Below are 24,872 nucleotides of genomic sequence, written 5' to 3' on the forward strand. Positions count from 1 at the left end.
CTTAATCTACTCCATGTAGGTCTGTGAAATTGAAAGGGATCCATACCTTTTTGAATGCAATAGGCCATTCTATCATCTCTTCATTGATGACCAAGGCTTGATCATGTGAACTCTTAGAGAAAAACTTTCCAATGTTGACCATCAACCCAAGGCCCACAGGAAAATTCACAATATTCTGGATATCATATTGTACCACATCGTGCCTTGTTTCATGAAAGGATATGTCATATCCAGCACTGTTCCTAAATTGGATTTTCTTCAGAAGTGGGTGAAGCTAGAGGACAAACATAATTGTAAGAAGGACAGCATTCAAGTTTAGGTGCTAGCGATGGGATTAAGATGGTGGACAAGGGAGGGTGATTGTTGCTCTAGTCTAGGAGAACATAGATTAAGAAAAAGTGGAAAGACTGTAGGCTCAGGGAAGAGTTAAGGAGAAAACAGCAGAGAAAACTCTACACAAATTGGAGGGACATGGTGGACCTATGTGGAGAGCAAGGACATGCACAACTTAGGACCCCAGCAGCTGAGAGCCTCTGCACCAGCACTGGAGAGCGAGGTGAGACCAAACCGCAGCAGTCCAAGCCACTGGCAAGAAGCTGCAGGAAGAGCTTAGAGGGAATCCAGCTTGGAGTCCCATGGGGGATAGTGTACCTGCCAAACTACAGGAGAAAAAACAAAGGTGGAACATGTTTTCTCTCTCCCCAATCACCCTGCAACTGTGTCTTATAACAAGCTGATAGAGAGCAGGCGTCATCTTGGACATACATAAAAGCTGTACCAGAAAACAGACAAGTAGAAACTCCTGAGCCTGGTGAGAACAGACAGGGGGCTGAGTGCTCATGACTGTGGGAGGCTTGTGTGCTGGGATTTGAAAACACTGAGGCTGCATTGGAGGACTCAGGGTGTGGCTGGGACATTGGACAGTCACTGTAGTGGGCTCCGCACAAACAGGGCTGCCTGGTTACCTGGGGAGTGACATTGCCAGCAATCTGAGTTTACACTGAGGCTGCACAGATCCTCTGTGTCATCCTTGTGGCAGAGCAGACAAATAATATACACACTGAGGCTAGCACCCAGGTACTGGTCTCCTTTGAGGAAAGGAACTCAACTGAGTCTACACCAACAGACAAGAACAAACATTCCCTCTGATCAAAAAGAGAGAGAGACAGAGAGAGATTTACTATGCAAACCTGGGTGTGTCACTGCAGATATAGCTCTCACACTGGAGCATTGAAAAGAGCTTCTTGGCCACACCTACTTCATAGCTCTAGGTAGCCCCTGAAAGCAGACACTCCACTAATACACACATAGTCCAAAGATGAAAGACACCACAGTGAAAAAAAAAAAGAAATGAACAATTATCTCCACAAATGCCAAAAAACATATGAACAAATTCAAGATAGAGAATAAGGAAGACAACATGACACCCCCAAAAGAACACAACACGTAAATACTAGATTGTGAAGATAATGAGATTGAAGAAATCCCAGAAATGGAATTCAGTCAGAGATGCTGTAGCAGTGCATGTGCAAAAAGAAGTCAATTCCCAGGCTCCCTATCCTCAGGAATTCTTCTTCAGAGAGACTTGCAGGGTTTGAGTCATCATCATCTCATGGGTTCAAGTGAAGAGAACCATTCTACCATTGCCTGATTACAAGGATGAGAACTGATGTAATATAATCAGTAAATTATATTAGGTGACTTAGGTATGAACTCTGATGTGTCATTGACCAGGATGGTGGTTTACTTGGGGCTTTATGGAAGTTAAGCTTTGTACTTCCACATGGGTCTGTCATGGATGGTGGTGCTGAAGGATGATTTTTTGATGGTAACAAGTTGTGTTCTTACCTGAGCTCTTTCTAGGGTTCAACAAAGTAAACTTAACAGTAAGATTATTTTTTAATGTTTCAAAAATTTGACATATAAGCCTAGTTTATGTTAAAGATATACACTTTTCTAAAACTAAAGATGTCTGGAGGTCCCTGAGGACCCAACTTAAGACAAACATATGTGTGATATATGTTCAATTCTATATACATAAAATTTTATACCTCAATAATGTTTAGAATAGATACCATATGGGTTTCTCCTCACTCTATTAGTTGAGGGACTCATTAACTTTCTACATTTTATTTGGAAGTATATGACAAAAACCATGGAGTTCTACTTCTGTAAAAAAATGTGTAAATGCCATTAGTGGCTCCATGCCCACCCTGCTCTGGAGGGGGTTTACCTGCCAGGGAAGAAGCTTAGGTTGAGCTGCATCTCCTAGAGATCCCATTTCCATTTTCTCTAGAAACATCTTATGGAGGGTGTGGGCCACTGCATACACAGCATTGTAGATGAAATAGCTAGAGTCAGATATGGTCATTATGTCAATGTCTCCTGGGGAAAACTCTAAGGAAGTGTTTGGTGGGCAGTCTCCTATTTCTCCACATAGCGACCCAGAAGGTAGGCAGGTGAAAATGTGGAACCATAGTTTAGTGAAGTAAAAGTCTTCTGGGTAGTGGGAAGGGTCCACTGTCTTGAGAAAATGTTTGAGGCCTGGGATTTCCCCCTTGCGTGGTGAAAATGAGAAGCCTCCATGGAAAGAGTGCAGTGCACGGTATGTCTCATGCACAACGATGTTCCACTTTGCTACCATGATCCACACCTTGCCCACGGTTAAAAAGTATTCTCCTGCAAAGTCCACATTGATGAGGCTCCTTACTTCACCATAGAGTATGTGCACATTTGCAGAAGAAAGGCTGATCCCAGTCATGAAAGTGATATCAGTGGAGGCATACAGTCTCTTGGTGGCAGGGAGCTTTTGTGTGAAGGCCACACAGAGGCCTTTCTTTACCATCTCTGTCTCGAAGTACCGAAGGAACTGCTCTCCTTTCATATCATCAGATACAAAGAGCGCCACCCAAGTCCAGCCAAAATGCAGCAACAAGGAGATCATTCCATGGACCACAGAGCTGTCACTGGTGGCCATCTGATAGAGTGAGGGAAACCGGTCTTTATCACTTAGCAGAGGATCAAAAGGGCCATAGGTGATCTGAAAGCCAAAGTAGTCATGACTGTGAATTATCTTTGTTGGGGTAAGGCTGAGATATTCTCTCCAAGGAAGCCCTTTGAGGAGAATGTTACTGGGTAAAAAGAAAAATTGCTCTAGAGATAGCTGAACTCTGTTATTCTGCACCCAGAGAACACCATGCTTCTTATGCCCTTTGCCTTTGGAAGAAAGCTGATATGATAGCATGAAAATGTGTAATATCCCTGTGAGCTCTTCACATTCTGCAGTGCAAACTGGGAAGGCATGAATTTTGAATGCAATATCACCAAGATAGTAACCTTTTTTTATTTTTTCATTTATTTGACAGAGGAGTTAGACAGTGAGAGAGAGAAACAGAAAGGTCTTCCTTCCATTGGTTCACTCCCCAAACGGCTGCTACAGCCAGAGCTATGCCAATACATAGCCAGGAACCAGGTGCTTCCTCCTGGTCTCACATGCAGGTACGGGGCCCAAACACTTGGGCCATTGTCCACTGCCTTCCTGAGCCACAGAAGAAAGCTGGGCTGGAAGAGGAGCAGCCGGAACTAGAACCGGCACCCAGATGGGATGCCATGACTGCAGGCAGAGGATTAATCAAGTGAGCCACAGCACCGGCCCTGATAGTATCCTTGCCCTCATCCTCACCCAGTGTGGGACAGAACCAAGGTGGCATGTAAACTATGACAAAATTTGTATGGCTTTTAGGATATACAAGTTCATTTCTTTTCACAACACCACAAATCTTGTTATGAGAATCACAATTACCCACTCTGATTTTTCGTGAAATAATTTTTCAAGCTTAGAATCCTAGTATGTGTCTGGCGGCAATGTGCCCATATTGGTGATGGTGTGTACTGTATCTCACAAAAGTCTCTGAGAAACTAATACAGTCCCTGGGAGGCAGCTGTGATGTTCTGATTAATTGAAATAGTTAACCCTCATGAGAGACCTGAACAGAATTTATAGAACCAGGGCCTGCAATGGCCAGACGCCCAGCACATCAGTGAGTAAGCAATGAAAGGAAGACCTCTGCTATCATTCTTTCTGCCTCTTGAATCAACAGTTATGAAAAACAATCTGTGTTTTCAGGAATTGTAAATAGTTGAACACTCACTGGGATTCCTATGAAGAAATCATTGGGTGCAGGTGAGTGAGAGAGGTTTGGAAGAGGGAGTCTGGGAACACCTATCTCCCTGGAACTGAGCCTCCAACACTCAGCAGTCTTAGGGAAGGCATGACCCTCTGTGATGTCTCAAAGAAAAAGTAAATGTCCAGGTCTTTAAATCTCCACATCTGTATCTTTCACCTGTGGATGCCACCCAGGACAGGACACTGCTTGGTGCTGTGGATATTTCCTTGGAGGCACTGAGCTGTGAGTACAATGAAGTCAATAAGCCCAGTAGTAGGGGATGGATATATTGGCCCTAGGTAGGAATCTGAGTGGAGACTCTAAGCATTCACTGCTCCTTCGCTTTCTTCCTTCTCCCTCCCTCTGTTAATAATTTCACGACCCAGAGTTTTCCTGCTTTAAATCACGGTGGGATATGTATTCTTGGCTTCCACATTGCATTTTAGACACAGGTGAGAATGGAGTTAGGGGACATTCAAGCATTCTTCTCTGAAATTCAGAACACACATACCTGTGGGATTTTGTAGAGCTCCAAAAGGGTTCCAATTTCAGCAGAAAATGTTGCTGTGGTTCCTGCAATGATGGCGACTGATTTGTCTTGTTTTTTGCAGTTGTAGTTAGGGACAAATATACCCTGTCCTGAGAGCCAGTGCAGAGTGCTCCACAAAGTGAACTGATCACTGGGAAAACCATTGTAGAATTGGTAACCCAAGGACATGTTGGGGAGTAAGTGGGGATTCTTATTGATCTCCTGGATGGCAAAGTGAAAAGCCAGGACATGTTGGTAGTTCTTCCATAACCACCTATGAAGAGGTCATATTTAGGGAAAGGAGTGAGTTCTTCAGTGCAGATGTGGGAAAGAAGCAAACTGCCTATGCACACACTCATCTGCGTGAGCTTTTCAGACAAGCCTGGATGTACCCCAATATGGAATCTGAGTTTTACTCAGAGACAGAAATCAAGATGCACTTTTTCTTTTCTGTTAGTTCTGAAAGAGTTTAAATGACAACTGATTTGCCAGTTGTTTAAATATTATCCTCTCTAACCACATTCACCTGAATTCATTTTGCATGTGCCATTTCTGCAATTTTCTACTCTGATGTATCAGTTCCTGTGAAAGAAGCTTTGTTAAATTATATTTACTTTGGGGGCCAGCACTGTGGTGTACTGGGTGGTGCCACTGCCTACAGTGCCCGCATCTCATATGGGTCCATTTTGAGTCCCAGCAGCTCCTCTTCCAGTTCAGCTCTCTGCTATGGTTTGGGAAGGTCGTGGAGGATAGCCCAAGTCTTTGGGCCCCAGCACCTGCGTGGGAGACTCAGAGGAATCTCCTGGCTCCTGAGTTCAAATCAGCACAGCTCCAGCTGTTGCGACCAGCTGAGGAGTGAACCACCGGATGGAAGATCTCTCCCTCTCTATCTCTCTCTCTCTCTCTCTCTATCTCTGCCTCTCCCTCTCTGTCTCTCTGCCTCTCCTTTTCTCTCTGTGTAACTCTGGTTTTCAAATAGATAAATAAATCTTTAAAAAATTATATTTCCTTTGAAAATAAGCATTTGATTAGGGGTTTTTTTCCTGTTTTATTATTAATATAAAGAGGACTGATATTGTGCATTTCAAAGACACAATTCTAAGAACATGGCACTTCCCTCCTTCCTCTTCCTTTATTCCTTTCTTTTTTTACTTTTAATTTTTTAATAACATACTTTCAATTATAATCACTGAACATAGTGATTATTTATAGCTACAGTTCAACAAGTAAAAATAATAGATTTAGGACTTCTAAGTGACATAAACCCAAATTATATCATTTTGTTGTCCTTTTTCCTCTTCATTGAACTTCCTTAACATTTCACATTGAACATTCTATGCATTTTTTGCCAAAAAAAAAATAACTTCCTGCAAATTGCTCTGAACTTTTTTCTAATTTCTACATTTCATCCATAATTTGAATCTTATGAAAAATATCACTTCTTCATAGGGTATATGAGACTAGAGGTTTGTATTTATTCTTACATTTCAATGTTGGGATTAATACTAATATATAATTTCACTTTATTTTAAATATTTATAAAGCATTTTATACAGTTCCCAAAAGGCATAGTTTTCCATTTAGGAAAAATGAGTTTACATGTGTGTCACACAGTATTGTGTGCATTATTCTTACATATGAAACTGGAACTTTTCTTCTATTGCCTAAATAAATGTTCCCTTTATGGAAACATTTAATCAGAAACATTTGAGCTCATATACAGGATTATTTGTTATACCTAAAGTAGATCCAACACAAAAATTAGGCTTTGAAGATCTGTCCAATGCTTACATTATTTTAAATGATAAATTAAGAGCGTTAATGATTTTTTTTTTACTTTTCACAATTTTACCTTATTGCTATGATTTTCCTTTTTGAAGTGAAGTTATAGTCACTCTAGAGCTATTTGTAGTACCTGCTATCAAGTGAAATATGACCAGCTGAATTCTTTGTTTCCTAATGTAAACTTGTAAACACTGCTATAAGCTGGTAGAAAACCTTCAGAGATCATAAGCATCAAAGTGACATGTGTTGGGGCTGGCACTGTGACATAGCAAGTAAAGCCACTACCTACAATGCCAGCATCCCATATGAGTTCCAGTTCGAGTCCCAGCTGCTCCACTTCCGATACAGCTCTCTGCTATGGCTTGGGAAAGCAGTAGAAGATGGCCCAGGGTCTTGGGGCCCTGCACCTATGTAGGAGACCCAGAAGAAGCTCCTGGCTCCTGGCTTTGGATCGGTGCAGCTCTGGCCATTGCAGTCATCTGGGAAGTGAACCATCAGATGGAAGACCTCTCTCATTCGCTTGTTTGCTCTCTATTTCTCTGCCTCTGCCTCTGCCTCTCTATAACTCTGCCTTTCAAATAAATAAATAAGTCTTCAAAGAAAAAAGTCCTCTTTAAAAAAATGTGGCAGGGCTGGTACTGTGGCACAGGGGATTAACACCCTGACCTGAAGCACTGGCATCCCCTATGCTGAGATCCGGTTGCTCCACTTCCAATTCCGCTCTCTGATATGGCCTGGGAAAGCAGTTGAGGATGGCCCAGGTCCTTGGGGCCCCGGCCCCATGTGGGAGACCTGGAGGAAGCTCCTGGCTCCTGGCTTTGGATCACTGCAGCTCCAGCCATTGCAGCCAATTGGGGAGTGAAACATCGGATGGAAGACCTCTCTCTCTCTCTCTTTCTCTCTTTCTCTCTTTCTCTCTTTCTTTCTCTCTGCCTCTCCTCTCTCTGTGTAACTCTGACTTTCAAGTAAATGAATAAGTCTTTTTTTTTAAAAAAGTGACATATGCAGCCTTATTCCCCACATGGCACCAAAGCCCATAACAAGGTTGTTTTACCAGGGCTAATCTTTCCAGTACCAGATAATAAAGTGAATAATTCTCTAATCAATGACCATGCCATAAACTTGCAGAGATTCAGAATATAAGAAATAATATTCAAGATGGCTAGAGAGGGCCAACATTTGCTCCATGACAGAAAATAAAAAAACCAGAACAAAGGAAGGACCACATTTCCAGGGCACCAGGCCTGGAGCTATGCTCCCTCAACACAATCTCAGGAAATTCTCTTAAGCTTTTCTGTGTTGGAGCCAACTGGCAGTAGCCAATACACAATCCCAGAAAACCAGAACTTATAAATTCCCCTTCTGCATCTCTTACCACTTGGTGCTTTGTTCCCCAGGTTCTAGGTCTCAGCTGCACCCAGTAGCACCAGAACTGCAACTATTGCTAAGTCCTGGGAGTACCTTGCTTTTCCTGTGGGACCTGGGAAATGCTCTATTTCCATTGCACTGATGAAAGTCCTTGGCTGACAATGTGTAAGCCTCACCACAACCTACACTTTTACTCTGGGACCTATGAAAGATATCCTTCCTGCTCAGCAACTCCAGTACTGAGATTGTTAGTACTATAGTTCTTAGATCACCTGTAAACAGCCTGCAGGACCATGTGAAATCCTGCCTGCATTTAACTGCATGGTCCCTTTCAAATTTCCCAGTGCTAGAAGTGGAGCTTTTGGTGCTATAAGCCCCACTATTACCCACACAATGCCAGGAAACATGGGAAAGGTCTACTCACATCACCCAGTTACAGGGACAAAGCTACTGGTGCCAAGTTCCAGCAAGTCTGGGACAAGGGAAAGACATATGTGTCCCTCCCAATCTAAAAAGGTAGGACTGACATCACAAACTCTACTACAATTCACAGCTTACTCTGGGGCCTGAAGACAGACACATTTGGAAGCTCAAACCCACTACAAAATCTTACCACTACCTCCATGAACTGCTGCAGACTGGATAACTGTAGGATTTGTAGACACTGCTGACATTGGTCATAGCTGAAGAGATCACTTAGAGATTACAATCCTGGGCTCACCAAGAACCAAAGCCAGAGTAACAACCACACAGCTGACATTCCACATCCCATCTAAACAAACTGCTGATCATGAGAGTAGGTTTTTGAAACAATACAATCATAAAAACCATAAAAAGGCCAGTGTGATATGTAGGATATCAATAAGTAACAAACATTTGTTGTTACAGGAATAATTAAAGGAAAAAGCCATGGAGAACTTCCTGAATGCAATAATAATTGGAAGCCTCCTAGGTCTTTTTTTGGGGGGACAGGCAGAGTGGACAGTGAGAGAGACAGAGAGAAAGGTCTTCCTTTTGCCATTGGTTCACCCTCCAATGGGCGCCATGGCTGGCATGCTGCAGCCAGCGCACTGCGCTGATCCGAAGACAGGAGCCAAGTGCTTATCCTGGTCTCCCATGGGTTGCAGGGCCCAAGCACTTGGGACATCCTCCACTGCACTCCCGGGCCACAGCAGAGAGCTGGCCTGGAAGAGGGGCAACTGGGACAGAATCCAGTGCTCTGACCAGGACTAGAACCCAGTGTGCTGACACCACAAGGCAGAGGATTAGCCTATTGAGCCATGGCGCCGGCCAGCCTCCTAGGTCTTGAAAGAGATATGAACATCCAGATAAAGGACGTTTAACCCTGAACAGACTCAAACTATAAAGACATTCCACAAGGAATGTTGCAATCAACTTGTCAAAAGTTAATAATAGGGGGCCAACACTATGTTGCAGTGGGTTAAATACCTGTCCTGAAGCACTGGGATCTCATATGGGCACTGGTTCTAGTCCCAGCTGCTCCTCTTCTGATATAGCTCTCTTCTATGGCCTGGGATAGCAGTAGAAGATGGCCCAAGTTGTTGGGCCCCTGCATCCATGTGGTTGACCCAGAAGAAGCTCCTGGCTCCTGGCTTCAGATGGCCTCAGCTCTGGCCATTGCGGCCATCTAGGGAGTGGGCCAATAGATGGAAGACCTTTCTCTATCTCTTCCTCTCACTGTCTGTAACTCTACCTCTCAAATAAATAAATAAAAAATTTTCAAGAAGAGAAGAGAAGAGAAGGGAAGGGAAGGGAAGGGAAGGGAAGGGAAGGGAAGGGAGGGAAGGGGAGAGGAGAGGAGAGGAGAGGAGAGGAGAGGAGAGGAGAGGAGAAGAGAAGAGAAGAGAAGAGAAGAGAAGAGAAGAGAAGAGAAGAGAAGAGAAGAGAAGAGAAGAGAAGAGAGAAAACATACTCAGGGCCGGTGCTGTGGTGCAGTAAGTTAATCCACCACTGCAGCACTGGCATCCCATACGGGCGCCAGTTCTAGTCCCGGCTGGTCCTTTTCTGATCAAGCTCCCTGCTATGACCTGGGAAAGCAGTAGAAGATGGCCCAAGTGCTTGAGCCCCTGCACCCATGAGGGAGAATAAAAAGTTGAAAAAGATATTAGATACAAATAGAAAGAAAAAATGATCAAGAGTAGATGTACTCATATCAAGTAAAAACAGATTTCAATCCAGAAATTAAAAAAAGAGACAAAGATGATTATATATAAATAAGAGGATTCATGGAGCAAGAAGAAATAACAACATATAGGCATATATAATAAAAAACAAATATATAAGGCAAATATTATTATAAGTAAATGAGATAGATTGCAATACAATAACAGTGATACACTTCAATATCTCACTGTCATCAATAGGCACATCATCTAGCCAGAAACTCCACAAAGGTATATAAGAGAGCCAAACCATGGAGCAAATGAATAACTCAGGCATTGATAGAACATTTTAATTAAATACCACAAGAATATACATTCTCCTCATTAGAACATCAAACACTGTCCAGGATAAACCATACATTAGGTGACAATCAGTTCTCAGAATTTACATATACAACATAGCTCCCTGCTTTGCCCTGGGAAAGCAATAGAAGATGGCCCAAGTTCTTGGGCCCCTGCACCCATGAGGGAGACCTGGAAGAAGCTCCTGGCTACTGGCTTCAGATCAGCACAGCTCCAGCCATTGCAGCCATTTGAGGAGTGAACCAAAGGAAGGAAGATCTTTCTTTCTGTCTCCTCCTCTCACTGTTGTAACTCTACCTCTCAAATAAGCAAATAAAATCTTTAAAAAAAAGAAACTATAACCAACCCTACATTATCTATAAGAAACTCACTTCACAGGTAAAGATACACATTCACTGAGAGTAAAGGGTTGAAAAAGATATTAGATACAAATAGAAAGAAAAAATGATCAATGGTGGGCAGAATCACTGTATTCCTAAAGATGTACTTTTGAAATACATGAAGTTAAAATAAAATAATGGTTCTCACTTAGGAAAAAAAGACACTGCTTGGGATTCCTACAACCCACTTTAGAGAACCAATGTTTGAGCCATGGTTCTCCTTCTGATTCCAGCTCCCTGCTAATGTACACGCTAGGATGCAGCAGTGATAGCTCAAGTACTTGGGTCTCTGCCATCCTGGATTGAATTCTGAGCTGCTTCTATGGCCTGGCCCAGCCCTGGCTGTTGCTGGCATTTGAGAAGTAAACCAGAAAATGGAAGATATCACTTCTCTCCTGTCTCTGTTTCTCTGCCTTTCAAAGAAAATGAAAATAAATAAAAAATATATAATAATTTTGTAAAAAGAAATCTCATTCACATTACCTTCAAAAAATTGAATATTTAGGAATAAATGAAACCAAAAAGGTAAATTTATCTAGAATGAAACTAATAGTGAAATTTATTAAACACTTATGAGAGGCATCATGAAGGACGCAAAAAATGGAAGGATATCCCTTGTTCATGGATTGGAATAAATGATAGTGTTAAAATGCTATCTACATTGCCAGTGCTGTGGCTCAACAGGCTAATCCTCCACCTTGTGGCACCGGCACACCGGGTTCTAGTCCCAGTCGGGGTGACGGATTCTGTCCCGGTTGCCCCTCTTCCAGGCCAGCTCTCTGCTATGGCCCGGGAGTGCAGTAGAGGATGTCCCAAGTGCTTGGGCCCTGCAACCCATGGGAGACCAGGAGAAGCACCTGGCTCCTGCCTTCAGATCAGCGTGGTGCACCAGCCACAGTGCACCGATTGTGGCGGCCATTGGAGGGTGAACCCATGGCAATGGAAGACCTTTCTCTCTGTCTCTCTCTCTCACTGACCACTCTGCATGTCAAAAAAAAAAATGCTATCTACAGATTCATTGCAATCCCCATAAAATTCTAGCAACTGAATAAAGAGTGGAAGAGGAAAGAGGAAAAGGCATTACTATTCTTAAAGGAATTATTTTCTTCTGATTCCACTTACAAATCTTGATGCAATCATTTCACAGAATACATTAGTGAATGCAATATATTATAGTGTCAGATTATGCTATATACATGTTTTAGATATTTATTTGGTACAACTAAAGTGAATAACAGTGCATGTCTATCAAACATTTTAGAAACAAAGGACAGCTTTTAGGAACCAATGATAAAGTAAGATTGAATCTAGAATCCAATTTCTAAAGGCAAAAGAATATGATGGCTCAAACTCAGGACTTTTTTCTGATTGTTTAAATTATAGATAATGCCAATGGTACAACTAATACCCAGAACATTGAGGAACAAATAATATTCCTTGCCTGCTATGAACAACCAGAAAGATCTTACTGCCAAAAGTTATTAAGTTATTAAGATTATGAAGTTATTAAGTTATTAAGATATTAGGATAACTGTATACTAGGCATTGTTATAAGCTCTGCCATGGATGAAGTGTGAAAATAATGTGCACCCAAAAAGCTCAGTCAAAAAGATCACAAACACATGAATCAGTTTACAGAGAATGTCCATAATAGGCAGCTCCACAGAGACCAAGGATGGATTAGAGTTATCCAGTGAAGGAGGGAAGGTCAGAGGGATGGGGGTGCACTGAAAATAGGTATGGAGAATTTGAAAGTCTCCCAGTTGATCAGCAAGCATTTGGCAATAAGCACTGAAAGTTTTATGAAACGGCATACCTCATGACCTATTAATTAGCCTAATTATCTCAGTAAGAAAAAAATGCAAGCTTTATTAACTAAAAATGATCATTATATATTACTCATAATCACACACAATTAGTGATTTCCTAAATATACAACATTGAGTAAACAGGTATGGTTGGCATGGAAACAGTAACAATATCCATCAGTTATAGGGAAATACATTCATGATATATTGCTGGTTTGCAATCATAATAGAGGAGAAACTGAGTCTGCCTGTAACAGGGCTTACCTTGGTTGAGGCCTAGAACATTCTAGGACACAACAAGCACATGATGGTTGGCACTCTTCAGCACACAGGGAGGGTGGCCAGACATGTTTTGGGCTGGAGGACATAAGGCAGAGTGCAGAGTTTGGCCTCTAAACTTGTGACATAAACAGAACTCTCCTCTGGGACTCATGAACAAGGCAGGTCCTCACTTTCCCTACACAGAGCCCCACCACTGGCAGAATGTAAACAGAAATCAGCTGCCACCTAAGCAGAGAATCCACAAGCATGAAACGTTTTCCAACACAAGTGCCATTTCACTTTGGGACTAGCAATGAAGAAAATACAAAGAGGTAAGGAAACTCAAAGAGAAACACTGAAAAAGAATAAGAATGTAATGGTACTGTTAGGAGAAAATACAAGGTGTGATTCTGACCCAAAGATCAGCACCCCCACTTTCTCACCAGCACAGCACAACCTGCAGAGGTAACAAGTGTTACACACCAGAAAGAACTGACAAGGACAGACTCACATCATTTAAACAAACCGCACACTGCAAAACTCTCTCCTAACACATAAGCATGTGGATCTCAGGGTCGACTGAGAGGCCAACTCCACTGTTGGCACCAGCAAAGTGTGCGGACACAGGCCTTCTACTAAGCCCCTCCTTAGGCACAAACACAGTGTTCCATTAACAGAAAGACACACCACTGATGCAAAGCTCAGAATGCATGCTGTTTCTGCATTGTTCCTGGAGAAGAAAATGTCAGATTCCAAGAAGAAGCCATTAAACACATATGGAAGATTATTTCCCTTGCTTCTGATTTTCAGGATGAGGGTCCAAATGCCTCTAGTGTAGTAGGATTTAATTATTAATCTGTGAGGGCACAGGGTCTGCCTCATGGCTTCAAGTCACAGACAAAATGAGTATCACCCTTGTCATCAGTGGCTACCTAGACGGAGGCCCTCCCGACATTGACCTCAGGACATGGTCTTAGAACTCCAGTGTGCTCCCTCCAAAGGTGCTAGCAACAGAGGACTTGAGCTCCTAACCATCTGACTCCAAGAACCCCAGGGCTTAATCATAGATAGCTGGCCAATGGAATAGGCACAAAAATCTTAATGCCTTGCCTATGTATCTGAAGGAGTCAGAAAGCAAATGGAATTGAAAGGTAGTGAAACGTGAAAGAAAGGAGAGGACCTTAGCTTTCATGGAACTGTGTTTCTGCCATTCTGTGCAGAATTGTCAGAAGCCTCAAGAGATACTGAACACATACAGACATGAGCATGTACTCAAATGCAGGCATAACAACGCTTAACAGATATAGAATATCTAACATATAATGGATAGGAGTGAAAATGACATTTTGAGATTCAATGATTATTTACAGCCCTTGGATTACTGTTGAGGAACAGTGGGTTTTTCCCCTCATATTATTTGTTGAATTCTTTACGTACTGTAGGATTAATCTTATGAGTATAAAGAAAATTGAAAATAGGTTTGTAGAATTAGTAGTAGGAATGGGAAAGGGAAGAGGAAGAAGAGTGAGAGCACAGGGGGGAGGGAAGGATTACTATTCCTGATTCTGCATATATGAAATGCATGACTAAGTCTACCTTAAATAAAACTTTAAAAGCACAGATACACACACCTTGAACTTACCAAGATGCCACCACTTTATACTCAGGCTTGAGTAAAAAGGATAATTGGATCATCTCTCTTTCTGGTTCCATGTAGTACAGGGGAAAAAACACTCCCAGCACTAGGTCTCCATCTCTGAAGACACTTGGCTTCAGGTAATCAAGGCAGTTCTCATCATTCTTGACCTGTGAATTAGATAAAGCCTGCAGGAGTAGGTAGAGAAAAATCAGAGGCAATGACATGTCACTGTCTCCCCAAACTATAGTGAGAGCCCTGAGTCTCAGCTGAGAGGAGGAGACACAGGGCTTGATCAGGTCTGAGGGCTCATCAATCAGCAGTGACAGTGGAGCTCCGTGTAGAGCACAGCTGACTCCAGGTATTGACAAGTGTCCTCTGCCTGTAGGAACCTGTGTGCCAGTCTGGTGAGCTAGACCAGAGCACAGCTAGAAGCAGAATGCAGAGTTCAAAGCAAGTCACAGTGCTGAGACCTGGCTGTGAGTGTCCTGTGATCAGAGCTGCTCTGGGTTCCCTGTATTTTCAATGCTTCCCATTTGTCTCATCCAGAAACTCAGGGGATCCACCTGCCTGAGGCACTGCACCTGTTGCCCTCCATTATGGGGGAAAACCCTTTTGAAAAACATGTTTTGCATTTGTCTACCTCCCTTGCCTCTAGGGTTGCATCATAGTCCAACAAGGCTTTGGCAATCATTGCATCCTGGAACGGCATCCCTGTTAAACAGTGTGCACAGTGGCCAAGAGTTGTGTGAATAGACAGCTTTCATAGATTTGGCAGGGTTAGAAAAAGTTGGTGTTGGAATGACAAAAACACCCAGCTGCATCTTCCCACATGATACTGTTGACAAAAGATGAAGGGTTGACATCAGTCACAATGACCTTTCATGCACCACAGGAATCCTCATCATTACCGTGTCTGATGTCACTCCCAGGGCCATAATATCCTGCTGCCAAAAAAAAACGGGCTTCCTGATTAATATGTGAATAATCCACATTCCAGAGAGAGGTGGAAGTTCATCCCCCACACCTACCCCTCCACACAGCTGAGCTCCCCACCCTTAAGCCTGATGCTCTCCCCATTGAGAAGCTTGAACCACCAAGCTCTCAGCATCAGTGGTTTCAATGTGACAACTGAAAGGAACCACGTTAGTTCTCAGCCACTTAATTCCTGTGGTCATATCTATTTTCTCCCAGTTTTCAGAGAAAACAATAGAATGCCTAACGTGTATTTTCATTTTGAAATTCATTACTTTAAATTATGTAGATGTGTGTCTACAAGAGAATGATTTGATATCTGTACACACTGAAAATGGGAATGCAAATGTCCCTTTCACATACAAATTTCACATCCTTTAGTTGGAACTGCTGGATAGTATGAAGGTTCTATATTTAATTTTTAATCATACAATTTTCATTACATTGACACTAGATTACCTTCCTACCTGCAATTTGAAAGCATTCCCTTTTCTCCTCATCCTTGTTAACAATTATTTCTTCTGCATTTTTCAAATATTTATTTTATTTATATGAAAGGCAGGGTTACAGAGAGGGAGTCGGAGAGAGAGAAAGAGAGAGAGAGATCTTCCATACACTGGCCACAGTATAATTCCATATGATGACCACAATAGCTAGGGCTGAATCAATCCAAAGCCAGAAGCCAGGAACTTCTTCCAGTCTGATCTCCAATGTAGGTGGCAGGGGCCCAAGCACTTGGAACATCTGCTGCTTTCTCAGGTCATTAGCAGGGAGTTGGATTAAAAGTGGAGCAGCCATGTCTGAAACTGATGCCTATATGAAATGCTGGCATCAAAGGCAGTAGTTTAACTGCTGTGCTACAATGCCAGCCATGCTTTTGTGTTTTTTATAATATCCCTTCTAACAGGTTTGAGGTGAAACCTCTTTATAGCTTTAGTTTGCATCTCTCTGATGATTAGTGGTGAAGAGCATTTATCCACATACCTATTGATCATTTATAGGTCTTGTATTGAGAAATATCTATTCAAGTCTTCACAAACTTTTAGTTCATTTACTTGCTTCCTTGCTATTGAGTTTTGGAGTACCATTTATTTTTTTTCCTTTTAAGATTTATTTATTTGAAAGGCAGAGTTACAGAGAAGCAGAGGCAGAGAGAGGCCTTCCATCTGCTGGTTCAGTCCCCAGAAGGCCACAATGGCCAGAGCTGCACCAATGCACAGCCAACAGCCAGGAGCTTCTTCCAAGTCTCCCATGCACATACAGCAGGCCAAGGATTTTGACCATCTTCTACTGATTTCCCAGGCCATAGCAGAGAGCCAGATTGGAAGTGAAGAAGCCAAGACTTGAGTCAGCACCCACAAGGGATGCCAGCATGCCAGGTGGTGGCTTTACCCTCTATGCCACAGTGCTGGCCACGGACTCTACTTTTTAACCCTCTCTTCACCCTCCCTCCTACCTTCTTTCCTTCTCTTTTGCTTGTTTTTAGTTTTTCAGATAACATATTTTAAATTTATATTACACATCACTTCTCAGCCTTTTGGCTAAGATCAAGTGTAGTATCTGTTCTTATCAGTTTAAATTTACACTACAGTTAAAAAGCTTATTACTTTGCAAAATAAGAAGTTTAATAAATAATAAAGACCCTGGTTTAGTGGGAATAGACAATGGCCATAAACAGTTATTGAATGGGAAAATGACCATTTCTCCAACATACAGTAAAATTTTAAGTAATCACAGATCATTAAAACTATAGTAGTATCACATTTTTTTTTCCAGTAAGGTAGTTTATTTTATCAAAAGTCAAGAGAGGGGGCTTGCATTGTGGCACAGCAGATTAACTCACCAACTGCAACACTAGCATCCCATATGAATGCCAGTTCAAATCCTGGCAGCTCCACTTCCTATCCAGCTCCCCGCGAATGTGTTTGAAAAAGCAGCAGAAGATGGCCCAAGGGCTAGGGCTGCTGCCATTCATGGTGAAGACCTGGATGGAGTTCCCAGATCCTGGCTTCGGCCTGACCCAGCCCCAGTTGTTGCAGCCATTTGAGGAGTGAATCTGCCGATGGAAGATTCTCTCTCTCTCTCTCTCTCCCCCCACCCCCCATCTCTGTCTCTTTCTCTCTCACTCTATCTTTTTCTTTTTTTTAACTTTTATTTAATGAATATAAATTTCCAAAGTACGATTTATGGATTACAATGGCTTCCCCTACATACCGTCCCTCCCACTCACTACCCTCCCCTTCCCCACTCCCTCTCCCCTTCCATTCACATCAAGATTCATTTTCGATTATCTTAATATACAGAAGATCAGCTTAGTATACATTAAGTAAAGGTTTCAACAGTTTGCTCCCACACAGAAACATAAAGTGAAAAATAATAGATGATTTTTTTTAAATGATGATGAAATCAGATCAGACCTATTGTCATGTTTAATCCCAGTGAGAGTCAAGTTGGGAGTTGATAATTTTTTTTTTTTTACAGAGGATCAGTTTAGTATGCATTAAGTAAAGATTTCAACAGTTTGCACCCCCATAGAAACACAAAGTGAAATATATTGTTTGAGTACTCGTTATAGCATTAAATCTCAATACACAGCACATTAAGGACAGAGATCCTACATGAGGAGTAAGTGCACAGTGACTCCTGTTGTTGACTTTACCAATTGACACTACTGTCTATGGCATCAGTAGTCTCCCTATGCTCCGGTCATGAGTTTCCAAGGCTATGGAAGCCCTCTGAGGTCTCCGATTCTTATCTTGTTTAGACAAGGTCATAGTCAAAGTGGAGGTTCTATCCTCCCTTCAGAGAAAGGTACCTCCTTCTTTGAAGACCTGTTCTTTCCACTGGGATCTCACTCGCAGAGATCTTTTGCCAGAGTGTCTTGCTTTCCATGCCTGAAATACTCTCATGGGCTTTTCAGCCAGATCCGAATGCCTTTAGGGCTGATTCTGAGGCCAGAGTGCTATTTAGGACATCTGCCATTCTATGAGTCTGCTGAGTATCTCACTTCCCATGTTGGATCACTCTCCCCTTTATTTATTCTACCGGTTAGTGTTAGCAGGTACTAGACTTGTTTATGTGCTCCCTTTGACTCTTAGTCCTTTCATTATGATCAATTGTGAACTGAAATTGATCACTTGGACTAGTGAGATGGCATGCCACCTTGATGGGATTGAATTGGAATCCCCTGGTATGTTTCTAACTCTACCATTTTGGGCAAGTCAGCTTGAGCATGTCCCAAATTATACATCTCTTCCCTCTCTTATTCCCACTCTTATGTTTAACAGGGATCACATTTCAGTTAATTTTTAACACTTAAGAATAACTGTGTATTAATTACAGAATTAATCCAGTCATATTAAGTAGAACAGACAAAAAAAGCTACTAAGAGGGATAATGTATTAAATTGTTCATTAACAGTCAGGGCTATGCTGATCAAGTCACCGTTTCCCATAGAGTCCATTTCACTTCAGGAGGTTTCCTTTTAGGTGTTCAGTCAGTTGTCACCGATGACGGAGAACATATGGTATTTGTCCCTTTGGGACTGGCTTATTTCACTCAGCATGGTGTGTTCCGGATTCCTCCATTTTGTTGCAAATGACTGGATTTCATTGTTTCTTACTGCGGTATAGTATTCTAAAGAGTACATATCCCATAATTTCTTTATCCAGTCTATCGTTGATGGGCATTTAGGTCGGTTCCAGGTCTTAGCTATTGTGAATTGAACTGCAATAAACATTAGGCTGCAGACTGCTTTTTTGTTTGCCAATTTAAATTCCTTTGGATAAATTCCAAGGAGTGGGATGGCTGGGTCGAACGGTAGGGTTATCTTCAGGTTTCTGAGGAATCTCCAGACTGAGTAGTATCACATTTTTAACCATTGGTTTCACCCAGGTATAAAACAAAATTTTACATATATATATATATATATATACATATATATATATATATAGATGCAGCAATAATGATACACACAGACATTTCTTACTTTTTTTCTTTTTTTTTAATTTTAGCTCCCACATAAAAGAGAACATATGGTATTTGTCTTTCTTGGTCCGGCTTAGTTCACTCAACATGATGTACTCCAGTTGTGTGCATTTTGCTGCATATGATAGAATTTCATTCCTTGTTGTACAAAATGTACAAATATACAAAATATACAAATGCATATGTATATAAGATGTATATAAAATATACAAATGTATATTTTCTTTATCCATTCATCTGATGACCAACACCTTGGTTGATTTCACTTTTTTCTACTGTGAACAGTGCTGCTATGAATGTGGTGATGTAGGTATCTCTTTGATGCACAGTGTTCAAGTCATTTGGGTATATTCCCAGTAGTGGAATTGCTGGATCATATGCCAAGTCTATTTCTAGCTTTGTAAGAAATTTTCACACTGTTTCCCACATTGGTTGAACTAATTTACATCCCCCTAATCACTATATAAGTGTCCCTTTTGTCCATATCCTCTCTAGCATCTGTAACTCTCTGTTTTGGAATTTAGCCATTCTGACAGGGGTGAGGTCATATCTCATTATGGTTTTGACTTGCATTTTCCGATGGCTACTGAGGTTGAGCATTTTCTCATATTTTTTTTTGGCCATTTGTATTTCTTTTTTTGAGAACTGTCTATTGAGGTCCTTAGAACCCTTCCCAACTGGATGGGTTTTGTTCTTGTTGAATTTTTAAGTTGCTGGTATATTTGGGCTATTAATCCTTTGTCACATAGGTGGCTTGCAAATAATTTTTCACATTCTGTTGGATGTCTCTTAACTCTATTGATCATTTCCTTTCCCATGCAAAAGCTTTCTATTGGTTGCTTCTTCACTGTATTGTCTGTTCTTTTGAAAATTTTTAGATAGAAGGAATCTTCTTTGTTTTTTGTCTTACTCTTGTTATGGCTTTTCACGCTTATCCTACAAATCATTTCCAAGACTAATGTATGCAAATTTCACTGATAGTACCTTCTAGTTTTGCATCTACATAGAGAAGATGATAGCATAATTTTTGAACATGCTATTTACACTATGGATGTAAAATATGAATGTGAGTATACTTAAATACAACTGACTTCAGTTTAAAATGGTTAAGATGACAGACTAGGGAGGAAGCTTGCTGCTCTAATCTATGAGAAGATAGTTTTTAAAAAGTGGAGAGAGTACAGTCACAGGGAAGAGTTAGAAAACAGAGAAAACGCCACACAAATTAGACAGACACAGCAGACCTACATGGAGGGTGTGGATGCACACAAAAAAGGACTCCAGCAGCCAAGAGCCTCCATACCAGCTTTGTATAGAGAGATGAGACCAGACTGCAGTAGCCCAAGCCACTGGTGATAAAGCTGCAGGAAAATCCTGGAGGGAATCCTGATTGCAGCTCTGTGGCAGATAGTGTACCTGCCTAACTAGAGGAGAAACAAAGGAGGAAGGGGCATGTTTTTCTCTCAGATCACTCTGCAAGAGTGTCCTGTAAGAAGCCAATAGAGAGTGGGTGCAATTTTGGACATACATAACATCTGCACCAGCCCATGTCCATACCCAGAAACCAGCTGAGTGGAGACGCCTGAGTCTGGCAGGGAGGACTGACAGGCACCTGGGTGCTTGAGACTGTGGGAGGCTTGTGAGCCAGAACTGAGAAAACACTGAGGCCATGTGGGAAGGCTCAGGGTGTGACTGCGATTTTTGGCAGTCACTGTGAGAGGATCCACACACTCAGGGCTCCCTGGTTCCCTGGTGAGGGACATTGCTGGGAAATCTGCTTACACTGAGGACTGCACAGATCCTTTGTGTGGCCCTTGTGGAAGTGATACAAATATTATACACACTGGGGCTAGCACTGGTCTCCTTTGAGGAGATTAAGGGAGCTGAATCTATGCCAACAGCACAGAACATACCTCCCCTCTGATAACAAAGTTTTACCATGCCAACCTAGGTGTCACCTTAAAACTCCCTTCAACCTAGAGCACTGAACAGAGCTCCTTGGCCACAGCCAAATCATACCTCTAGGTATTTGCTGCAAGCAGACATTCCATTCATGCAAAAGACATAGTCCAAACATAAAAGCTGCTGTAGTGGAAAAAAAAAAAACAAAACAAAACAAAAAAGAAACCAACTAGTATCTCCACAAATCCCAAATAACAAATGTATCAAGAAACAAGAATAAGGAACACAACATGACACCCCAAAAGAATACAACACTTCAATACTAGATTGTGAAGATGATGAGTTTGAAAAAATGCCAGAAATAAAATTCAAAAAATGTATCATAGGATTACTTAAAAGTAATCTGAAAAAAATGTACAAACTAGTGAAAACTGTACATGACATGAGAGAAAATTTCTCCCACAAAATTGAGATCTTAAGAGAAAGCAAAATGAAATCTCGGAAATGAAGAATTTACAAAACAAAAAAATGCAATAGAAAGCCTTAACACAATTGGTGAAGCAGAAGAAAGAATATTTGACACAAAAGAAAAATAGCAGGAAATTATACAGTCGAACAAGAAAAACAAGAAGAGGAAATTAGAAAACTAAAAAACATTGTTGGGAATCTACAGGATACTATCAAGCAACACAACATGCAGGCTCTAGGAGTTCTTGAAGTCATGAAAAGAAAGGACTAGAAGGCCTCTTTAAGGGCTGGAAGAGTGATGTATCAGGTACAGCTGCTACCTGCAGTGCCAGCATCCCATATGGGCACCAGTTCAAGTCCCAGCTGCTCCACTTCTGATCCAGCTCTCTGCTATGGCATGGGAAAGCAATACAAGATGGCCCAAGCACTTGCACCCCTGTACCTGCATGGAAGATGTGGAAAAAGCTCTAGGTTCTTTGCTTCAGATTAGCACACCTTCTGCCATTGCGGCCATCTGGGGAGTGAACCAAGTATCTCCACAAATGCCAAACAATAAATTCAACAATGCAAGAAACAAGAATAAGGAAGACAACATGATGCTCCCAAAAGAACATGACACTTTAATACAAGATTATGAAAGATGGTGAGATAGAAGAAATGCAAGAAACGGAACTCAAAAAACTGATGATAAGAATACTTAGAAGTAACAAAAAGCAAACACACAAACTACTGAAATAAACAGGACATGAAAGAATGAAAATGAAATCTTAAGGAGGAATCAAAATAAAATCAGGAATTCAGTGCAACATGAAATTCAGATATTGAAGAGAAATAAAATGAAATGAAGAATTCAATAGAACAAATAAAAAACATATTGGAGAGCCTTAGAAACATAATCAATGAGGCAGAAAAGAGAATAGTGGACTTAGAAGACAGAGCACAGGAAAGTATACAGTCAAACCAAAGAAAAGAAGAGGAAATTTGAAATCTAAAAAATATTGTTGAGAATCTATAGGATACCATTAAAAAAAAAAACAACATTTGGGTTCTAGGAGTTCCTGAAGACATGGAGAGAGAGAAAGGATTAGAAGGCATTTTTAGTGATGCACTAGCAGAAAACTTCCCAGGTTTGGAGAAAGAGACATCCAAGAAGAGGAAGACCACAGAACTCCCAATATATATGACCAGAAAAGATCCTCACCACGACACACTGTAATCAATCTCACCGCAGTGAAACATAAAGAAAAGATTCTAAAATTTGCAAGAGAGAAACGCTAGATTACTCTTAGAGAGCCTCCAATTAGACTCACAGCAGATTTCTCATCAGAAACCCTGCAGGCAAGGTGTGAATGGAAATATGTACCCAAGTCCAAAGAGAGAGAAAAAAAATCTGTGAATGAAGGTGAAATAAAGACCTTTCAGAGTGGACGGTGCTGCAGCTCTCTTGGCTAAACCTCTACGTCTGGCACCAGCACCCAGGGTTCTAGTCCCGGTTGGGGCACTGGATTCTGTCCTGGCTGCTCTTCTTCTATTCCAGCTCTCTGCTGTAGCCCGGGAAAGCAGTGGAGGGTAGCCCAGGTGCTTGGGCCCTGCACCCACATGGGAGACCAGGAGAACGAACCTGGCTCCTGACTTCAGATCAGCACAGTGTGTGGGCTGCAGCACACCAGCCATAGCAGCCATTTGGGGGGTGAACAAACGAAAAACGAAGACCTTTCTCTCTTCTCTGTCTCTCTCTTTCACTGTCTAACTTGGCCTGTGGGAAAAGAAGATGTTTCATAGCAAATAGAAATTGAAAGAAATTGTCAACACCCAGAGTGTCTTGGCTTTCCATGCCTGAAATACACTCATGGGCTTTTCAGCCTGATCCGCATGCCTTAAGGGCTGATTCTGAGGCCAGAGTGCTGTTTAGGACATCTGCCATTTTATGCGCCTGCTGTGTATCTCACTTCCCATGTTGGATTGTTCTCTCCCTTTTTATTCTATCAGCTAGTATTTGCAGACACTAGTCTTGTTTATGTGATCCTTTTGGCTCTTAGTCCTATCATTATGATCAATTGTGAACAGAAATTGATCACTGGGACTAGTGAGATGGCATTGGTACATGCCACCTTGATGGGATTGAATTGGAATCCCTGGAAAAAACACCTAAATGAAAGATCTCCGCGAGTGAGATCCCAGTGGAAAGAATGGGTCATTAAAGAAGGAGGTACCTTTCTCTGAAGGGAGGAGAGAAGTTTCACTTTGATCATGGCCTTGTCTAAATATGATCAGAGTCGGTGAACTCAGGGGGCTTCCATAGCCTTGGCAGCTCATGACAAGAGCCTAGGATGATTACTGATGCCAGAAACAAGAGTGTCAATTTGTGAAGTCAACAACAGGAGTCACTGTGCACTTACTCCTCATGTAGGAGCTCTGTCCTTAGTGTGCTGTACATTGAGATTTAATGCTATAACTAGTACTCAAACAGTATTTTTCACTTTATGTTTCTGTGTGGGAGCAAACTGTTGAAATATTTACTTAATATATGCTAAACTGATCTTTTGTATATAAAGAGAATCGAAAAGGAATCTTGATGTGAATGGAAGGGGAGAGGGAGTGGGGAAGGGGAGGGTTGCAGGTTGCAGGGACGTTATGGGGGAAAAGCCATTGTAATCCATAAGTTGTACTTTGGAAATTTATATTCATTAAATAAAAGTTTTAAAAAAAGAAAAAAAAAAGAAATTGTAAACACCCATCCAGCCCTGAAAAAGATGCTTCAAGATGTGTTACACACAGAAAAACAAAAAACATTATCATCAATACGAAAGAAGGAAAAGGAAGAAAATCTCTCAGTAAAAGATCACAGGAAGTTCAAAGCATATTTTCGAAATATCTTTGGGAAAATGGCAGAGCAAAGTCACTACTTATCAATAGTCACATTGAATGTAAATGGCCTCAGCTCTCCAATTAAAAGACACAAAATGGCAGAATGAATTAAAATACAAAACCCATCTATTTGCTGCTGACAAAAAACACATCTTTCCAACAAAGGTGCACGCAGACTGAAAGTGAAAGGTTGGAAAAAGATATTCCATGCCAACAGAAACCAAAAAAGGGCTGGTGTAGCCATCTTAATATC

The 24,872-nt window shown here is 41.5% G+C and overlaps 2 protein-coding genes and 1 pseudogene across 3 annotated transcripts in view; 1 reads left to right on the forward strand and 2 right to left on the reverse strand.

Moving 5' to 3' along the window:
- The window catches only part of LOC127482632 (vomeronasal type-2 receptor 116-like), a 97,922-nt gene that overhangs the window by 61,502 nt on the left and 11,548 nt on the right, over window positions 1–24,872 (reverse strand). Inside the window, exons 2-3 of one of the 2 annotated variants that reach the window (XR_011385734.1) lie at window positions 14,426–14,607; window positions 47–274 (exon numbers count right to left, since the gene is read on the reverse strand). The exons of the other annotated variant lie outside the window; for it this stretch is intronic. The gene's annotated coding sequence lies outside the window, so the exon portion shown is untranslated. The remainder of the gene's footprint in view (window positions 1–46; window positions 275–14,425; window positions 14,608–24,872) is intronic. 2 annotated transcript variants of the gene reach the window in all.
- Window positions 2–24,872, reverse strand: part of LOC138843168 (vomeronasal type-2 receptor 116-like) — a 34,799-nt gene continuing 9,928 nt past the window's right edge. The window contains exons 2-3 of the mRNA XM_070067576.1: window positions 2,234–3,291; window positions 2–274 (exon numbers count right to left, since the gene is read on the reverse strand). Coding sequence (XP_069923677.1) covers window positions 2–274; window positions 2,234–3,291 — 1,331 coding nt within the window. The remainder of the gene's footprint in view (window positions 275–2,233; window positions 3,292–24,872) is intronic.
- Window positions 16,916–17,041, forward strand: LOC127489158 (U2 spliceosomal RNA; annotated as a pseudogene).

This window comes from Oryctolagus cuniculus, assembly GCF_964237555.1.
Source record: "Oryctolagus cuniculus chromosome 16 unlocalized genomic scaffold, mOryCun1.1 SUPER_16_unloc_1, whole genome shotgun sequence".
Taxonomy (NCBI): Eukaryota; Metazoa; Chordata; class Mammalia; order Lagomorpha; family Leporidae; genus Oryctolagus; species Oryctolagus cuniculus.